The 21,317-nt window shown below is 32.6% G+C and overlaps 3 protein-coding genes across 3 annotated transcripts; 2 read left to right on the forward strand and 1 right to left on the reverse strand.

Annotated features, from left to right (window-relative positions):
* Positions 1-235: 235 nt before the first annotated feature.
* On the forward strand, positions 236-3,378 carry LOC114386430 (origin of replication complex subunit 6-like). The gene is made up of 9 exons (XM_028346438.1): positions 236-504; positions 584-735; positions 824-904; positions 994-1,105; positions 1,436-1,498; positions 1,600-1,687; positions 1,803-1,873; positions 2,894-2,987; positions 3,071-3,378. Exons 1-9 carry the CDS (start codon positions 385-387, stop codon positions 3,148-3,150), a joined length of 861 nt encoding a protein of 286 aa, XP_028202239.1. The 5' UTR covers positions 236-384; the 3' UTR covers positions 3,151-3,378.
* Positions 3,379-4,865: 1,487 nt separating this feature from the next.
* On the forward strand, positions 4,866-7,970 carry LOC114386440 (sphinganine C4-monooxygenase 1-like). The gene is made up of 2 exons (XM_028346447.1): positions 4,866-5,431; positions 7,088-7,970. The coding sequence occupies exons 1-2, from the start codon at positions 5,207-5,209 to the stop codon at positions 7,640-7,642; spliced, it is 780 nt and encodes a 259-aa protein (XP_028202248.1). The 5' UTR covers positions 4,866-5,206; the 3' UTR covers positions 7,643-7,970.
* Positions 7,971-15,349: 7,379 nt separating this feature from the next.
* LOC114386451 (protein PHYTOCHROME KINASE SUBSTRATE 2-like) lies at positions 15,350-17,771 on the reverse strand. The gene has a single exon (XM_028346458.1). It carries the CDS (start codon positions 17,442-17,444, stop codon positions 15,930-15,932), a length of 1,515 nt encoding a protein of 504 aa, XP_028202259.1. The 5' UTR covers positions 17,445-17,771; the 3' UTR covers positions 15,350-15,929.
* Positions 17,772-21,317: the final 3,546 nt, after the last annotated feature.

Below are 21,317 nucleotides of genomic sequence, written 5' to 3' on the forward strand. Positions count from 1 at the left end.
TTTTTATAACTTAATAAATTATCATGGCCTTGATTTTTAATATTATTTACAATATAAAAATTATAATGTTCTAGATATTCCTTTTAACTGCATGGGTATAAATAAGTCTAGAAATATATACGGAATAGACTTTTAGTATCTTTTACTCACATCTTTTTTAGGTTTTAAGAAATATTAATTTTTATATTAATTAATTAGTATATTTCGTGAATGATTTCAGAAGCTGAGGGCGGCAAACGAAAATTTTGCCGGCAAACTGCGCGGGCGCGAATATTTAAATGGTGGCGAAATCCATCATCATCTATTATTTCCCACGTTTTCCCGCCATTTCCAGCCATCATCATCTGTTTTAGCGTCGCCTTTGGGATCCAAACTCCAACAAAAATGGACGTTTCCGAGCTCGCCAAGAAGCTCGGTCTCTCCGATTCCAAACTCCTCGTCCGGAAAGCTGCCGAGCTCCGTCGCCTCTGCGATGTCCAGTTCGATTCCTCCGTCATTGGAGTCGTCAGCCCCTTTCCTTTCCTTTTCATTCCCTTTTATTCGATTCGATTCGATTCTGAAGCTCTTTGTTTTGCGTTCTCAGGGTGAGGTTGCAAAATCTCTCATATGCTTGGAAATCGCCGCCACTAGACTCGGCGTTCTCTTTGACCGATCTTCTGCTGTGAGGCTCAGCGGAATGTCCGAAAGAGCTTACATCAGATCCTACAATTCTCTCCACAACGGCCTTGGTGTCAAGTTCGTTTTCTTTCTCTTTCTATTTGTTCAACCTTTCTTTCTTTCTTTCTTTCTTTTTGTCAACGAAGTGTTTGTTTGGTGATTTCAGGATGAAATTAGATGTGAGGGAATTGGCGATTCAGTTCGGCTGCGTTCGCATTATCCCTTTCGTTCGTGACGGTCTTAAATTGTGAGTTATCTGCCACATATTTGATGAAATGCCATAACACTGTTGAAAGTTCATGTGTTTTGCTGAAATGAATGTCCTTTCCTCTGCAGATATAAGGATCGGTTTGTTTCATCATTGCCGGCTTCTCGCCGTGCAAGTGCTGATTTCACTCGTCCAGTGTTCACCGCGGTTGCTTTTTATTTATGTGCTAAGAAACACAAGGTATCTTAAATGGAACTGGTCATGATATCATATATAGATGATTGAAAAATATAATGTTGAATATATTAAGAGTGGTTGCATAAGAATGGCAACATTATTAGGTAGTTTAGAGTATTTGATTTTCGAAAGCGGTTTGCAACTGCAATTGTGGTCACAATGTTATAGTTTTTGGGTTTTTGTGATGGTACTGTGTCCACAATTGTAGCCACGTTAACTGTATTCTTCTGCAATTTTCCTTAAAAATCAAGGATTGTGAGGTATTAAAGACTTGAGTGTGACATGAACTGTTCTTTTGCATTGGTTAAAACTGTGATTGCGTTTGTTTTGCAGCTTAAAGTAGATAAACTTAAGTTAATTGAGCTCTGTGGTACATCTGAGTCTGAGTTTTCTAGTGTAAGTGCTGTATCAGTAAGTTTAGTGAATGCGAGATGATTTTATTGGATTTGTGATTACTGTTAGTGATTTTAAATGGGTTGTGAATGGCTCTGATGTAGGTTTCTGCTACTATGAAGGATTTGTGCCATGATGTTTTTGGGGTTGCGAAGGAAAAGAAGGATCCTAAGGAAGTGCAGTCAAATCGAGGTGTATATATTTTCCCTTTCGGTTGTTGATCATAACGCGTCTATGCATTGCTAATATTTTGTCCATTATTTATGTATTTCTTGCATTGAGTTTTTTTGTTTCTCTCCCTTTGCAGATTTGCTTGATGTTTTGCCAAGTAAAAGGAAAGCTGAGGATGGTGGTTATTCATCGGAGGATGGTCCAGAGGTATTGATGTTTAATTTCTTTTTGTAGCTTACCAGCATTTTTGTTTCCTTTTGATTGGTTGATAAAAAAATTCATGCAAGAAAAATCAGGGATATGCTCTCTATACAATTCTTTCATATGTAGTTCAACCCTAATTATTTTTTTACTCATTTTTTGAAGCTCAGCTTGTCTTGGTTTTATCCAAGTTTGACCCAATAGCTATCAATTATTTTGTAATAATGTCTTTTGTACTGTAATGCCTGGGTATTTGTAGCAAAAAGTTAGAATCTGTCTAAAATTGACTTGATTTAGTTTCTCACTTTCTCTTTTTACTTCTATAGTGTAACCATTATCTATCAATTCTAATTCCAAATATAGATGCAGCGTTCTATTTAGTATAGCTTTATTATTTCAATTAATTGTTACCTAGGTCCTCTGGTAATTTCCATTCAACATCTAATAGAGAGGCTAGCTTTTTCTAGCTATTCATCCACTTGCTGTGGGATAGTAGATGCATAGTGTACTACATAAGGGCTAACTGGGGAATTAAGTTGGTTGTCTCTACAATGTTTCACCTTTAAGATTATACTCAGTATTTATGAGCATTTGAACTACATTTGCTCATTGTAGGCTCATTGTTAGTTCATTCTACCAAGTTACAATAATTTCAATTTGGAAATAAAGAACTTATTATTGCATAATTATGGGTTTAAACGTATGACCAGAAGCAGTTGAATTCTTTATGTTCTTCAAAACAAATTCACCACAATTTACTCTCCATCTAGTATTTTGTTTAAAAAGTGAAGATAGTCGAGGTTAAATGCAAGATCAGCATGCCCTGCCTTTCGATCCCTCTATTGCTCTATTTACTCTCACCATTATGATTATGTTCTGAAAACTGAAGGGGTATATTTGTTCAAGTATTTTGCATGGATATTTGCTGTAAAGTGGCTTTTCCAATTTGTAAGAATGATGAAGTCTTCATTTTTATGTTGCTATAATTAACTTTGGATCTCAACTAACATTTTGTTGTGTATGCAGCTTTCAAGCTATAAAAAAGCCAAGAAAATGGAAAAACATGATTATGAGAAATGGAAATCTTCTGTGCTTTCATCCAATAAACAAAATAAGAAAGGTACTGAGACAACTCTTGCATTTTCTCCTTACTTGCCAAAAGTCAAAGATAGTTGACCCTATTTGTTTGCCCGTTTTTCTTAGCGCCTTGCAAGCGAACCAGACAGACTAGTCTCAACTTTCTCAAGGAACCTTCCGATAATCAAGAGTTAGAGGCAATTTGAGATGGTATTGCTATGCTTTATTATCAAAGATGATTTTGGAGGAAGTTCAACTCATTAATTATGAAAAAAAAAGGATGAAGTATGACATCAACTGATATTGTTATAGAATAGAACTCAATTTTGTTAGATGTTGTCCTTTTTGGATTTTCCAAAAGTTTACAGCAAGAACTCTCTGTACAGACTGGCATTCCTTTTATTAACTTTGTTGGTATTTATTTAGCTTCAAAACGGGTCATGAATAGTTAAACATTTGCATACGCGAAGATAGTTCATGTATATATACATTATTCGTATATATTCATAACGATTCGACTTTCTATTTTTTAGCTTCGTGTTTGAATTTTAAATGGATATATCTGGAGACGTGCATGATAATGTTGATAACATAGCTGGCAACGTAATTATTGGCATTATTTGATATTCAAATGATTATATACGACATAAATAACTTTATCTATACGTTAAACAGTTGAAGTTTGATATGTAATGTACAGTTGGGACTTGGGAGTATTTATAAGTAATGTATAAAATATAAAATGTTTAGAGGGACAAAAGTCTTTCATATGCATTAGCTTGTTGGTTAACAAAAATTAAAAATGGACGGTTAAAGTAAAAATCTTCCAAAATTCGCATGCATTAGCTTGTTGGTTAACAAAAATTAAAAAATGCGAGGTTAAAGTCAAAATCTTTCAAATTTGCCAGAGGACAAAGTTTCATAGATTTGAGTATTTGACCCTTGGATCACCTTAAGCTTGTTCAAAATATTCTGTTGTCACTTGGGAGCCCCTGAAAAAACAAACTATGGGCGTCTCGGTTTATAAATTTCTAGAAGTTATGTTTTGCGGCTGTATCTGGATCTAATACCTGCAATTTTTTTAGACAATCTCAATCATCTTAAACATTATATTTTTTATTATTCGTATACTTGATCTTCTTGCCAGTTTATATATATAGAACTTTTTTTTTTGTCTATATTAAATTATAATAAATTTTTAAATGCCAATAGTTAAAACTAATTTCAAATAAAAAACTAAATTATTCATTTTAAATGTAAAATATTATTTATATGTTCAAAAATATTTTTTTTATAATTTTTAATTATAATATAATTCATATATTACTAAACATTTATTATATTTTTTAATTAAAAATAAATATTTATATTGTATAACACAAGCTAAAAGCCTCTCGAAAATAAAAACACACAAGCTAAAACACTAAATACAATAATTTTAAAGAGCAGATAACTTTCATATCTGTTGAAGTTATATAATACTGTATCAAATAACTTTAAAAATTATATTTACTTATAGAAATTAAACTTTTTTCTTCATGTTTTAAGTTTGGAAATTTTGATATACAAAAATATAAAAAAGAAGCATCCGTTCCGATTCACTTGTCCTTCGTTATTTGTCGCGCATAACTGACTGACTCTGTGTCAACTAAAACGGCCACACATTCAAAACAGGTTCCCCACCTTAACCGGTCAAACCCGGCGTCGTTTCGATGATCCCATAAAGCCCACAGCTCCGATCCTCTGCGGACGCAACCACACAAACCCTCTACTCCCGATCAATCACGACCCTTTTCACCATAACAACCACACCCATTTCTCGTTACGTGCGAGTGCACCACGATAATATCCTACACCGTCGCTCACACGATCACATGATATTTTCTTTCCCAAAGCTTGAAGAGTCACGAACCCTGCAAGCAATTTCAACATTCTCTCTCTCTCTCTCTCTCTCTCTTTGGAATCTTCCTTCTGCTTGGAACCCTAAAAATCTGATTACGTACCTACCCATTATTTAATTGGTCCGTTTTTATAATTGGGGTTGTCGGCTGAACTAATTAATCATTTGGGGTTGGAGGAACAAGAGGAGTGAGAGCTTCAATTTTTCTGTTTTTAAAAATTAGGGCTTCTTCATTTGGTACCCGATTCCCTTGTTTCTTGGGCTTCTGGAATTGATGCAAATTTTAGGTCTGGTGGGTGGTGGTTGTTAAATCAAATCGACGACAAAAATTAGTTTTTTTTCTTCTTCTGGGGTGTTGGGATATGGATTTGGGGGTTTCTGATGAGATGTTAGGCACTTTTGTGCCAATAGTAGTTTACTGGATTTATTCTGGGATTTACGTTGTTCTGGGGTTGTTTGCTGAGAATTATCGGTTACATTCGAAGCAGGAAGAGGATGAAAAAAATTTGGTGTCAAAGGGTGCTGTGGTTAAAGGTGTTCTCCTCCAACAGCTAGTTCAGGCTGTGGTTGCAACCCTCTTGTTTGCGGTAAGTTTTTTTTTTTGAGGTGTGATAAGTTTCTAGGTTATATTTTTTTTCATGCTTTATTTTATTTGTGAATGGTTGTTGATTAGAAGTTGCATTTATTAAGTCACTTTTGTATTGCTAAAACAGCTTTTGAGAGGTTTGATTGTTCAATAAGTTTCTGTTTTGACTCCTTTATGTTGTTTGAGGATTGGTAGACACTAGACACCTAACAAAGTGTTTTCGTTATTTTTGGTTTGGTTTACGTCACAGACAATCCTCATTTGCAAATACTATGTGTGTTCTTACCTAATTTGCCTAGTTTGGTGTGTGATAATTGTATTTTGCCATGGTTGATTATGATGAGGCTTTGTTGCTATTTGGTATATGTGACTTTAGTACTCAATTCTCTGTTAGGGGTTGAGAATTTAATGCATGTGCCGTGTGTGTGATTGAATTGTTATTTGGTCTATATTGTTTATCATAGGGTATAGATAGATACTTTTAATGGGTTATACCTTTATCATTTCTTAATGGTAGCAAATATGTTATGAACCCTAAATGAGTTTCTTCCCTTCAAAAGGGTGTCGTGTACTGACCTCCAGTGCAAAAAGTTTCTTATAGTGTCCTCCTCTTCCTCTGACTAAAGAGAACATGTGAACTCTTGATTTTATCTTTATAACTTTCTTTGGGTGCTCGGGGATGTTGAAAAGTATTTTTATACACAATAGTTTTCTGTTTCCCTAATAAAAAATGCTATCCTAATGGATTGTTCGCTTATTTGTTGTTTGAGTGGAGGATGTTGACTTTCAAAATCAATGGACTAACATTACTCTTTATTGTGTAAAGAAAAAGATTAAAGAACAACAATCCAGTTTTGATGATACTGTGAAACTGTTTGCTTTATACTTCTTAATTTTGTCTTCTTTTAAATAGTCTGTCATGGAAAACAAAGGGAGTTGACTATTTAAATAGACATTAAAAACTGTCTGCTTTATTGCATAGTTATCTGAGTCTTGGGTATGCAATTGAATTAAATACTTAGAGAAGCAGAATTGTCTCTTGTGGAAGATACTTATGGTTTCATACCAAAAAAATTCTTTGATAGAACAAGAAGTTCATTAACACGGAAAAAATTAAAAATTGATGGGAGAATAAGGAATCTTCCTGATCACAAGGACATGATACAAAACAACAATGAAAAAGGAGAAAATTGTTGGAGCAACCCGATTACTCAATATATCATCTGTTAGGGAGACCTGTCTAAAAGGCCACGGGCCTTGTACCAAAGAGCCACATGCCTTGTTTCATACCAAGTCCAAAGATATACCATTGATACCTCCTTAAAAATGTGAGATTTGCATTTGTAAGTAACCAATATAATAATGTGAATAAGGATTTGGTTTGGTACTCTAAATCCTAAGGTTACTGCAAGCTCCCTTTCTAAAAATTGGAAACTAAAAGGTTGTGAGTAGTTAGTTACCAACATTGACTGACTATGCAAACATTGGAACCAATTTAAAGGTCTGAATTTACTAACTATGGAGTGTTGTCTTGCTAAATCTTGTATAACATTTTATTCTGGAATTCATTTTGTACCTTTTGTGTTTAATAATTATTGCAAAATTAGGATTGGTTCTGGATAACAAAATTGTAATTGGGTTTTGTTATTGTGTGTAGCTGACAGGAAGTGACAACCAAAATACTACAAGCCAGAATACTTCTCTACTTGTTTTAGCAAGGCAATTTGTTACTGCTATGCTTGTAATGGATGCATGGCAATACTTTATGCACAGATACATGCATCACAACAAGTTCCTTTACAAACATATCCACTCTCTACATCACAGACTCATTGTACCCTATTCATATGGAGCTCTGTACAATCACCCCGTCGAGGGGCTTCTGAATGACACTGTTGGTGGGGCTTTATCTTTCCTACTCTCCGGGATGAGTCCTCGAGCCTCCATCTTCTTCTTCTCCTTTGCCACCATTAAAACAGTGGATGATCACTGCGGGTTATTGCTCCCTGGGAACCTTTTCCACATCTTTTTCAAAAACAACTCAGCCTACCACGATGTACACCACCAGCTCTATGGCAACAAGTACAACTTCTCGCAGCCATTCTTCGTTATGTGGGACAAAATCTTAGGTACCTACATGCCTTATACGTTGGAGGAGAGGGAAGGTGGTGGTTTTGAAACTAGACCTTGCAAAGATTACAAGGATGATTAACTTTTTTGCTTGACGAGCATTCTTTATCTGTACTAGTATTGTTTTCCCTTTTTATGAGCAGCTTCTCCTTTCTCATGTGATGCCTGTATATATACATATGATGTGTCCTGTTCTATATTTTTCTTTCCCTTATGTCCATACTAGATAGACATAATAAAGGAAATTGAGGTGCTACCTATTACCATTTGATTTTCACCCTTGTATTGCTTGCTGCTACACAATAGTCATACCTTGTATCCCTCTGTGATGTCTTGCCTTCTTTAACTTTCACGCATGCAATCTTTGATATCCTAATGACTAATACTTCATATGTTTTGCCGACTTTGTATATCTGGTTCTATTTTTTAGCAGGGTCAATTTATGGCCTAACAATGGTTATTTAATGAATGTTGTATTTGTAATTGGACCTATATCTAATCATGTACAGGGTGGACCCCCTTAATTTTTATGATTGAATGAGATAGATGTATGTATCCACTAACCATTTGTATTCTAGTGTACTCTTAATTGTTTGTGGGGGAAGATACATTTTATGATGAGAAAAAGGTGCCAAAATTGTTGAAGCTTCTCCTTTCTCAAGTAATTGAGCTGTCGACCCTATAGGCACAAAATTGAACAAAAAATTGATGTGTTTTGTTTTTTTGTTTTTTTCCTTCTCTCACAAGAGACAGCCTTTTGAAAACACGATTTAGAAGATCCTCTTATCATTCATAGAAAATACCCAGGTTAAAAAAGTATTATAATTTTATAGAAGAGCCGTAATAGAGTAATTGTGGATTTTTTTATAAAAAAAGATTCAATTAATCTGTTGTTTTTCAATTAAGTCTAACTGCTGTTACAGAAAAACTAATTGTAGAGGTGGTGACATGATTCAGAGATTAATTAGGTATTTTAATTAGGTTGTTGTGGTTAATTTTTTGTATTGATAGTTAGATGAAGAACCCAATTATAAAACAAATAAGTTCAAAGACCTAATAAAAAAATAGTGCAGAAATCAAATTAAAAATTGTTAAATAATTAAGAGACCTACGGATTGTTATTTTGTATTTTAATTAAATAATACGTATGATATGACAAAAGAAAAATATGATATGACCAAATATTGGTTAGTAATCAATGAACGGTTTTGGTATTACAACACCAAAGGAAAGCTGATAATATTCACCTTTTCTGATGTCTTTTAAAATAATTTTCTAAAAGCAAATAAATTTATTATAAATGATAATAAAGTTATAAATGATAATTTTTTTATTAAATGTCGGTCTAAAATTATTTTATAATTTTTGATTGAATGTTAGTATAAAATTTATTTTATACTTATACGTAACTCTTTTAATTCATGAGACTCGAAACTCAATTTAACTAAAAGATCTTGCTGTATCCACATTCGTTTATAACGAGATGAGAGTAGGCTTCAGTTTTATTTAAGTTTTATAAGCAAGGTTTATACTTAATAATAAACAGTTGCAGTGTACGAAAATATAGTTGCCATTATTTATTATACAGTATCAAAAAAAGTTATTTGCATTATAAAAGAATAGTTTTTGGCACGTTGCAATGTAAACAGTCTTATGACTCATTAGATGCGATCGATGTGACTGCTTGAGTATCATTTTGTCTGTCTAAAATTGACACTTTTTGAGGAGCTGGATCCTAAAAAAAGAAGAAATTATTCAAAGTTGAAATTTATCCCTAAGCTTGGATATTTGTTAATGGGTCTTTTCACGCTATCATTTGAATATTTTATGTTTAGGATGGAATTAAGTTTTTATTTTATAATTTGAAAAGTAAATGGAATGATAAATGCATAATTGTTACCAGTAAAAAAGTAATTTTATAAGTAAAAATTCAAATAAATTCCGTTATGTTTCATTTTAACTTATGTTAGATAGTTTCACAACTAATATAATTTTATTTATTTGATTCCATTACATCCCATTTTAACAATCTTAACAAAACTTAAAGGAGACAAAATTTTATCAAGAAATTCATTATAAATAGGTTTATACATAAATACTTTTTTTTCTCACAAGTATCCTCTTGCAGAGATTACTTGTTCGATGGTTCGATACTAATATAAACATTTTAACTTAGTTAATAAAGTAGTAACATATTTTATTTGTTGGGGAAAAATCCTACACACAATAAAGATCAAAGATAGGAAGACTAAAAGAAATATTAGAGATAGCACCTGAAAGACATACAATGTAATGTGGTTCTATATTCCCGTTTACGTTAACGGAAACATTTTAACAAATGCGTACTATATGAAATAAGAATTAAAAAGTTTTTTTTTGATAAATTTGAAAAAAATCCTCTTCAACTTTACTATCCTACTAGCTTGAGCCTCTCACTAAAAAATTACAAAGAATAATAGCATTCTCGTTTACAGAAAAATCCTCTCATATATGGTTTTTTTTTACCGTTTAGGGTTTTTTTTCAATTGGGATCATTTTTAAATAATGACCTAAAAGTGAGTAAGTCGTTAGAGATGTCACACACTTGTTACTGTTTCGTATTTTTTTAACTGAAGTCATAATATTATTTATGATTTCCGTTAAATTTTTTTTACGACTTGAAAGTTGTAAATAATTTTTTTTTCTTTTAGACTTTAAAGTCATAAAAGCTTTTTTTTAATTTTTTTTTGTTTTACGACTTTCAAGTTGTAAAACCTTTTTTTAAATGTTAAAGTTATTTGTTTTTTTTTAAATATTTTTTTTATTTTTTTACGGTTTTTTTTCTAATTTTTTCAAATTATAAAAAAATTATTTATTTAATTGTCAAAAGTTGTGATACCTAACTTATCCTTTTTGGATAATTATTTAAAAACGACTCCCAATTTAAAAAATGAAAAAAATAACCCTAAAAAGTAAAAAAACTCTCATATATCTTAGAATTACATCTTTTCTATTCAAGGAGAAATAAAGATTTACTATAGGGGTCATGTATCCAAATACAAAAGTTTGTAACGGTATTTTGAAGGATTAAAATGAAGATTTACTATCGTTTAACTTTTAAACAGAACACAATGCAGAGCCAAGGATTTGTTGAGCATCTAATGTCCTCTTATGAATTGTGATTTCTTTGGACAAATTAAAACTGCTGGTTTTATCCTTTCTTTTGTCATTAATAATTATTGACACAATTAAGCACCAAATATGTTTTGACATCCATCTAAAACCCTTAAACGTGTAGAGAGAATGTGTGGTTAGAATGATAAATCAACAATGTTAGGTCGTATTCATCATCTAACCACTAACAGATGTACCTTGTTCACTCTCTTTTGTTCATGATAAAGATAAAGATATGAGACGTACTCTCTTTTTTTTTTCATGATAAAGATAAAGATATTAGACGTACATGATGTCTAGAATATGATCTCCAGACATATGTTTGCGTGGCGTTTTTCAAGCTTAGGAGGCTCTTTTATTACAAAAATTGAAGATGAATTGTATTATTGAAAATCACATCAATGAGAGTTTACACATGTGACTCTTACGTAGAACTACATTATATCCTAACAGAAAAACTGACATAACAGATTACCAGCTGTTATACTTAGTAATCATTTAATCCATGGGTGTAGTATCTAATAACATGAAGGCTACTGGGGCCCAATCAGAGAGCTTTAATGCAATAATCTCTTTCATGGCCCTTGGCAATCATATATGGTCACAAATATCATCTTTAGTCCACGATATATTAAAATATAATGCATAGACATTAAAAATGACAACTGCTTAATATTCTGATTTGTTAATTGGAGTGGACCATTAATCTCTTAATTTACACCACATACAAGGTTGCTCAAGCAATAAAGTTCTCAGGATGGCATTATATATTTCTTTTTTTTCACCATATTATTGACACGATATATTTATTGATGATGAATTTGTGCCAAAAAACCTGATGTCTATCTTTAGTTAGATATTCCTTTTCAATCACGTTTTTTCATTTATAAAACTCAAACTAATGACCTATGACATTATATATTGCGCACAGATCTTCTCTTCTTGGGGTATTAATATCTTATCTGCTCCTGCTTTTTCAGTAATAAATAGCTTATTGACCACAGTATCACATGGTTGCATGCTTAGCCATTGTCTATGGTGGCCTATGTGGAAAAACTTCATTAATTGCTGACTGAAAAAGTTTCAAATTGTTGCATTTTAGAGGGAATGGAGCCTTTTTCTAGCTAAGAAAAATTTAATCAGATACTAAATATGTTCACATTTGAGACGTGAATCAAATGAACATTTGATTGAATCAGGCATTGATTTCAGCAGAATATCAGAATCCACTTGCAAGGGGCTTCTAGCGTGTTATGCTCATTCTAATCTCTGTGAATGGATTTGCGGATAATTGGCATTGGCATGACATAAAAAAAGATGATTAATTTAATGGGCCACTTTATTTATGAGGTGGCTATAAAATTAAAAACAGCTAGCTTCATTCCTTGGTGGCCATGTTAAGATGTCGCTTTTGCCAGTTGAATGTTGCTGTAAGGACATTCTCTCCAGTTGAGGTTTGAAAGTTATCTGTTGGACAGTGAAACTTTGTCTGATCAGAAGCTCCTCATTGGTAACACCTGTTGTCTTTATTCCAGTTCCAGATATAAGTACTAGTTATTATCACATGATTAAAAAGTGTTCCCTGGCGTGAATTTTTTATCCATTGCACAAAAAAAGGATAAATGATTAGAACATCACTGCCTTTCATTACCCCTCTTTGTATTTAATGGATGATTAGCTTTACAATAATTTTTTTTCTCCTATTTGTTGGCTGGATGCAGTTATAAAAATAATAATAAAATGGTCCCTAAACTTGTATATCATCAATCAATTTAGTCTCTTCCTTATTAGCCTGTATCATCCAGTGCAATTAAAAAAAAACAAACTAAATTTACATGCTAAGTTTTGTGGCAATCAACTAGGCACACATACCTTGTTTTCAATGATGAAAATAACCGAAACATTGGTAGAATAATAATTGGTTTTCCCATGTCTTTATTTTTCCTTCGCTCATTAGTTTTGCATTAGTCTTCTGATATACCTATTGAAGAAATGTGGTAATTATTCTTGTGATATATCCATTGAGCAAATGCCATCACAGAAATCATGAGATCAAGTTCTGTGAAGCATACATAATTATATGAACTAATGAAGGGGCTCAAATTTTCTAATATCGTTAAAAATGTTTTTCTCATTCATTAAATTATGCATGTTTCGCACAACTTGTATGAGTTACTGTGGTGACGTTTCCTCAATGAATTGATTGGAAGACTAATGTAAAACTAATGAGAAGAGGAGGAACATTGACTTAAAGAATGAAAATAATTAATTATTATTTCATCAATATTTTAGTCATTTTCATCATCACTATGGTATGACAACTATGTTTGTCTAGCTGCCTCAAGCACTTAACGTGTCAATTTAATATTTTTAACGAGGTTAAATGATATTAGCTAAAGGGACTAAATTGATTGATGTTTAGGGGATCATTTTGCAATTTTCTTAATTTTAGAGACCAATTTCATTGACTATTAGAATTTCAAGGAATAAATCGATTGATAATGTACAATTTTAGGAATCATTTTTCTATTTTATTAATTTCAACATCTAAGTTGACCAATCATTACAATTTTAGGCAGTGATTCACTCTTAAAAAGAGTATTTACTCCATACCAACTACAACCCTAATATCATTTAACTTTTAACCTGAACACAAAGCAGAACCATGATTTTGTTGAGCATCTCAACTCTTATGAATTTGTGATTTATTTAGACAGGACCGGACTGCTGGTTTTATCCTTTCTTTGTCATTATTGACATAAGAATCAGATATGTTTTGCCATCCCATCTAAATCAACAAACTAAAACCCTTAAAATGTGTAGAGAATGTGTGGTTAGAATCATAAACAATCCATGTTAGGTCGTATTCATCATCTAACTACGAACAGATATACTCATATATCTTGCTTGCATTGGTGACATTTTTCAAGTTTAGAGGCTCTTTTTAGCTCCACGTGAAGGCTAGTGGGGCCCAATCGGAGAGCTTAAATGCCATCATCCATTTCGTGGCCCATGACAATCACATATGGTCACAATGATAATCTTTAGCCAGTGATATGTGAAAAAATAATGCATAGACATTAAAAATGACAACTGCTTGCTTAATATTCTGATTTATTTATTGGAGTGGACCATTAATCTTCTAATTTGCACCACAAACAAGGTTGCTCAAGCAATAAATTTCGCAGGATGACATTATATTTGCATATTGATCTTCTCCTTTGGCGGCATTAATATCTTATCTGTTTTTGCTTTTTAAATAATAAATAGCTTATTGACCTCAGTTTCACGTGGCTGCATGCTTGACCTTTGTCTATGAAGGTCTATGTGGGAAAACTTCATTAATTGCTATATGATGAAGTTTCACATTTTTTTGCATTTTAGAGGGAACGGAACTTCCTTCTAGGAGCATACCAAGGTTTTTCACCCAGAACAAAAAAAAATAATAGAAAATCAAGAAAACACAATAAAAAAATAAAAGAGACTAATAATTTTATAAAATAATTTTATATTATGGTTAGTTCATTTATAGATTTTTTTGTTCAATGTTAATATTAATATTAAAATAAATATAAGTGAAAAAATATATTTAATGTTACATTAAGAAATTAAAATGATAATTATTTTAGAGTAATTTTTTTTCTCTTATGCGAGAATTATAATGGGACAAATGGAATACTATATGAAAAATGCTAATCAAAGTTGTTAATTGATTAAGAATTTTTTTCCTATTAAAGCATTAATTAAGAAATTAATTCAAAATAGTAAAGTGTTGTTAATGTATTTTTACAGTGATTTCCAATGCATTTTCGATGCAAATTTCAATAATACTTTCTATTCTGAATTCCTTAACTAGTGTCCTTAAAACACATACTCTATTTACTTGCATTTGAGACATGAATAAAATTTCATTTGAATGAATCAAGCATTGATTTCAGCAGAATGTCAGAATTGAATTGCAAGAGGCTTGTAGCAAGTTAAACTGATTCTAATCTCTAAGTGTATTATATCTGATGAATTTCTGGATAAATTGGCATGACAAAAGAATGATGATTAACTTCATGGACCACTTTATTTATGAGGTAGTTTTAGAATTAAAGGCAGCTAGCTTCATTCCTTGGTGCTCGTGTTAAGGTGTCGCTTTTGCCAGTTGAATGTTGCTGTAAGGACATTCCAATTGAGGTTTGAAAATTATCTGTTGGACACTGAAGCTTTGTCTGATCAGAAGCTCCTCACTGGTAACACCTTTTGTCTGTATTATGGATATAAGCTCTTGTTATCACATGATTAAAAAGTGCTGTTGGCATGAACTTTTCATCCATTGCACGCACTACATAAAGGTTTAATGAGTAGAACATAATTGCCTATGATTACCCCCTCATTGTATTTAAAGGTTGATTAGCTTTACAATAATTTTTTTCTCCTATTTGTTGGTTGGATGCAGTTATAGAAGATGCATACATCTCACTTTTCTTTTTCCCTTTTCTATCACTTGTGGTCCAATAAGAAAAATATCATGTAAAGTGAAAAGGGAAAAGTTTTGAGAATCTGTGCTAAGTCATTCTTCTAATCAGATGCAACAATGCATAAAAACAAAAAGCTATGGAACAAGCAAGTTCTCTGATAGGAGAGAGCATTTAAAGAGGCGGTTTCCATTGCTTTGACAATACGAGGTCACCTTTCATATTCCATCTTTCTTTATATGAGACCAAACGCATGAATACAAGGCATCCATTCTCATCAAGATTTTCTACCAGAAACTGCTAACAAAGCAAGTGGAAGAATACATGAAGATCAGCAAGAGGGGAGAAACAAGACACTTCCCATTTGAGATGGGGACTTTGGAGTAAAAGCTTATCTACCATTATTGTTGGACAACACATCTATCACACAAATTCAAGACTCGAGATACATAATTGAACAAAGACTAAACCATCACTTTAGTCTCTTGAATTGTATATGTCAGTCATTTTAAGTCTTTACCTCTATTAAAATTCAATTTAGTCCTTAACTTCAATAAATGTCATTCACCTTGTTTTTCAAAAAAAAAAAAAAAAATCACCAAAGTGAATGACATTTTTTAAAGTTAACGACTAATGTAAAATTTTAAATAAAGTTGGAGACTAAAAATGATGATGCATACAGATTAGGTGGTGAGGGTTTATTCATTGAACAAATTTCAACTACACACACATGTATTCAAGCAGCAGCAGCAGCTAAATGTACAAGAGTTGTGAAGGATGTGGTGAGAGTGAGCGCTGAAGTGGGTTTGTTGCATAAGCATGTTGCTTATTATGTCTTGCACCAAAACTTCCTTCCTTTGTTGTCTCTGTCTTAAACTCTGTCACCTGAGGGAAGGTGTCAGACCTGCGACGACTATTCGCGTTAGAACTTGTTTTCTCATATGTTGTGAAGGCATCCAAAGCAACTCCTACAGCTTTCTGGCTCTTGCAACCCAACAGCATGCTAGGACGCCGCCTCTGCGTCTCTTTGACAACGACTTTTGGTTTACCATTTGAGGAAACTAAGGATGTCGTAATTGGACTCCTTGTGGTTCCTATTGACCTTTGATCATCATAATCTGACATGGCTGAGTACTCCAAGGCACTGGCAGTGGCCACACTCCATTCTATGCTTACCTCACTCGGTGCATAACAAGTTGTGGGGCTGGCACAGCTAGAAACAACATTGGATGATGATCTACCAAGGAAGAAGGAGTTGGATTTTCCTGTGAGGCTTTCAATCTCAAACAAGTCTGAACTTGCATCACTATCAGCATCATTGTAGTTTCCACCAGAATTTGCTGAGAAGTCAGTTTCTTCAATTTTAGGAGCAGCATCCCAAGAAGAGGAAGAGGTCTTTGCCAACCTTTTATCAAAGCTCAAAGACTTGCTCCTGCTACTCAGTATTGGGGAGCCAAACACTTCCAATGAATTCCTTGACTTCTCTACTTGTTGAAGTTGCATTTTCGCCGGATTATTTCCTGAGCTAGAATTCAAACCTGAGAGTGCTAAACTGTTCTCTTTGCTCAATCCCACCCCTAACTTCTCTGGCCTTTGGAAGTAAACATCTTTGTTAATCGAGATTTCGGCTGCGTGAGGCCTAGTAACTTTAACTGAATGATTAGCCTCTGGATCAGCATTGAACATATTTCTTGAAGTTGTTTTTCCATGACTAGAATTTTTGCTGAAACTGATTTCACCTGCATGGTCACTAATATCAACAGAATTCTTGTCAGAACAATAGCATTTGCAACCAAGACCAGCTAGAAAACTCTTCCTATGCAATTTGCTTTTCATGTTCCTTGAGGAGTTCCTCACAGCACTTTGCAAAAGTGCACTTTGGCTATTCAAGCTTGATTCAGACCTTACACTTGGAGTTCCATTCTGAACTTTGTACTTTCTGGTTACAAGAGCTGTTTGTTCATCTTTCTGGGGCCGGTGCTTGTTTGCATCATTATCAGCAACTCTTGGGGGGCTTCCAATCTCTTCTCCATTGAAGTACTTTTCAGCTTCAAATACTCCAATTTCTCCATCATCTTCCTTCTTTACTCCGAGAGGATCCTTTCTGCTGCTGACATAGCCATGGCCTGACTCTGTCAGGATCTCTTCTTTGTTGTTCAAGTACGAAGAGAAGGACGCGTCGCGAAGGTGGTAATTGTTGTTCTGAGAGTTGAAAGATTGCAACTGATGGATGTTGTTGTTATTTGAAGTGGCTGCTGAGATAACCATAGTGAAAAAGTATCAAAGTACACACAGAAAAGGGCCCAAAAGAACCTGTTTGCACAGAGGCTGATGGAAGATGAGATACAAAAAGAACAAAATGAGATTGAAATTAAAAAACAGTGGTATAGATAAAGATACTAAAACACTTTGAAGTAATAGAACTAGTATTATGACAACTTTTGAGTGCTAAAAGGCCATAATAATAAGCAAAAGTAGCAGCTAGCAAGGTTGAAAGCAAAACTTAGTTATGTGAAGAGAAGGCTAAAACTAGATAGAGGGAAGGAAATGGATGCAGGAGAGAATTTAAAATGAATAGCTGAATAACTGCCTGGCACATTTAAGAGTAGCTCAATAAGTAGGCTAATGGAATAAGCAAAATGTCAAATGGGTAGGGTCATGTGCTTGTGTGTGGCCTAATTGACACTTCATCAATAGTTTTATCACTGATGAAATTTCTTTGAATTCTGATGGATAACAAGTAAAGTATATTAATAACATTCTGCCTAATAACATGCATTAGCACAGACTCTTTTCTTCATGTTAACAATGGTATGTTAGTTATATTGTAAGGCCCTGTGATTTGTCTCCTTCCAGGTGATAGGGTGATAACTACTAGAGAGAAACATGTTTTTATCCTCTTTGATTGTATAATATATATGTAGTCCCATCATTTTAAAAGTATTGCTCTTTTTTCCTTTTCACAAGTGGATCTAACCTAGTGTATTGTCTATTCTAGGTTTAATACACCTTTAACTAAATCAATGTTGAATAATCAAACGAACTATAGTGAGATTTAATTGTGACAAACACTGAAGAGAAAGGGTCTTCCCAGATATGACTTTTGCGATAATACCAATACAAACTCTGCCATATGCTGAAAGATTTAATTGGCCATTTGATACCCTTGTATAAAGGTTTTTACACGATTGATAAATTGAAAATTGTTTGACATATAAATTTTAAAGTAATTATTATAAAAAATTAATAATCTTTATCTTATATAATAAATGATAGTATGAAAATTCTTTACAATATTACTGCATTTCAATTAAATTCAAAGAGGTTATTAATACTTGAATGCAGTTGATGTAATTAGACTGCTGTTTGGGATATAATGATGCTCTAAAGATATTGATTCCTTGGTTACATTTTATGAAAAGAGTAATGATTATATTTTTTTACAAATCTTCCTGCTATTTTATAAAAATGCATTTAATATCTTAAAAGCACATTTAATATTTAATAATTAAAAAATGATATCTCAATTTAAAGGTAGTCAATCAAATTTTTAAATACAAATTAATTATATTTAATGATTAGAAAATGATATCTCAATTTAAAGGTAGTCAAGTCAAATTTTTAAATACAAATTAATTATAGATAAAATTAATAGTTAATAGATAATTCATAATCACACCTACATCGTGGCAATAAAACATACTTACTATATGTAGGGGATTAAGAGGAGGATGTTATTGGAGGATTTAGAATTATTCTTTAGAAAAAGTAATAATAGAGTAATATTATATCTTACAAAAAAAGGAAACATTAACCTGTCTATTACAATGTCTTGAAAACATAAAGAAACATTCCATATTTGCCATACAAAGCAACAGGAGAATATTGTAAGAAGATTTAGAATTACCAAGGTTCATGCTTGGAATGACAAAACCACAAAAAAACAATTCCACACAAAATACTTGTCTGTTTTTTTTTCCCCAGAGATACGCTGTCCACACAAAATAGACAGTAAAAACAAAACAAGCATTAAGCATATATATTTCTTACCGGTGGCAATAGTTTGCCTACTATATCAACCATATATTTATATATCCAAACCAGACAAAATATTGACAAGATTTCACAATGCTATTATACACCACACTCTAAGCTTAATCCGAACAAATGATAGATAATAAATAGTTTCTGAGGACCCCGGTCACAGTAGCTTTAACAGAGACAACCAATGCAAGGCCCCTTAAGTACCGTGACGCTAAATTTGAACAGGTAATGCTAATCTTATCACAAATTCTTACTACAATTTCTATACGAGAGAGAGGAAGGGAAGAGAGAAAATTATATAACACAATAAGTGATGTGGCATTGAAATAAAGAAAAAATTTAGTGTACACGAATAACTGTAAAATTATGATGTTAGAATAAGGTTATTCAATTTATCAATAGTAAGGGACAAGTCTCTCACGTGATAAATTAAGGTTTGAATTTTTATTATTGATGTTTTAATATTTAACAGTGACTCGAATATGATTGTCTTAAAAAAAATATTTATGGGAACAAAAACAACAACATAATTCAATTTGTACCAATTAATAGCTGGCCTTTAATCAAGTTATGCAAGTGGTTAACCATTCATCACTTAAATGATATTTTCGTTTTGTACAATGAGGACATTCTCGGATTAGACTTTGTGTCATTTAGGATAATTATGTCTTTTGTTTAGTTTAAATTATAGGAAACAATCTTCTGTATATAACTCAAAAGTTTCTTTTTGTTTGTCTTTAGTCATGTATTCTTCTGCATAGCTGTAATACAAACTCTTGAGTTAGTAACTAAAGCCTCCAAAGTTTAGAATTCAAACTCCAAGAATTTTCCTGGGGCGAGACTCCTTTTTAAAAGAACAAATTACAGTAACACTTTCTGATTTTTTTTATTTATCAAATTATACCTAATTCTACTCTTTTTTATTTTCTTACATTAATTCTTCTTTAAGTTTAAAAATATTATGCTAACATTTCCTTATATGTTTGAAAATATTATACTAATACTTCCTCGAATCTTACACTAATACCTCCTATAAGAAAAATGAATGTAATGGTTAAAAAAATAGATATTTAGGAGGTATTATTATAATTTACTCTATTAATATGACCAATTACTATCATGTTACTTAAAGTTCTCTTTAAAAACTGTGAAAAAGGTCATTCTTTTTTTAAAAAAAGAAAAAAAATTAATTCTACCGGTCTCCTTAATTATTGGGCTCCTTCCTGGTCTATCAGATTCACTTGTTCTGTCCACTTTTAACATCATAGCTTACCTCACGTTCAGGAATTTGGTTGCAATTAATTTCACACCAACCTTCCATGCTAGTTCTATTGTGTTTTGTAGCATAAAATTGCAAGCAAGCAGGGTCCACATGCACTAGCCTGGCTTGTCCTTGGATTAACGGCACTGTACCTAGTCTAGAGTTGACATATGAGTCATGCTGTCCATTTAGGTAAATATCATTCTCTAAGATAATTAGATTTAGAACCAAGATGTGTATTGGAATGTTTCAGAACTACCTAGGCTTGTCTTGTGGTTATTGCTAGTAGGGCTATGATCCCACCACCGAGTTGGCAATTTAGCACATATAACTTTTATCTTTTAACTCCCGTGGCAACTTATCTGACATTCTCACTGCCACTTAATTTGTACTTTTGTGGTATTTTGACTATTGCTAAGAAAAGAGCAACAAAGACTCTGGCACCAACAATGCCTAGTGGAGCTTGTCTCTCTCAAAATAAGATTGGTCCGAAATATGCTACTGGTCACCCTCTTAAAATTGTGGAACATTTCTATCGTTATTATTTATGGTAAAGAAAAGGTGGGTGTAAAAATGCCAGTCACCATGTACAGTCCCCTCCACTCCCCTAAAGCCAAAATTATGATTATTTGTCAAAAGGATTAAATCAACATTCATTTCTCTTCCTGCTAAATAAGTGTAGTTCAATAAATAATACACATTAAATTTGTAAGAAAATATCTAGATTTAATTCTTATAAAATATCTCTCTTTTTTTTAAATTAGTAGAAAGAAAAACAACAGCAAAACAAAAAGAAAAGAAACAAACTCGCCTTATAAAACCAAGCCCCCATTAGT

Source organism: Glycine soja, chromosome 2 (genome assembly GCF_004193775.1).
Source record: "Glycine soja cultivar W05 chromosome 2, ASM419377v2, whole genome shotgun sequence".
Lineage (NCBI taxonomy): Eukaryota > Viridiplantae > Streptophyta > Magnoliopsida > Fabales > Fabaceae > Glycine > Glycine soja.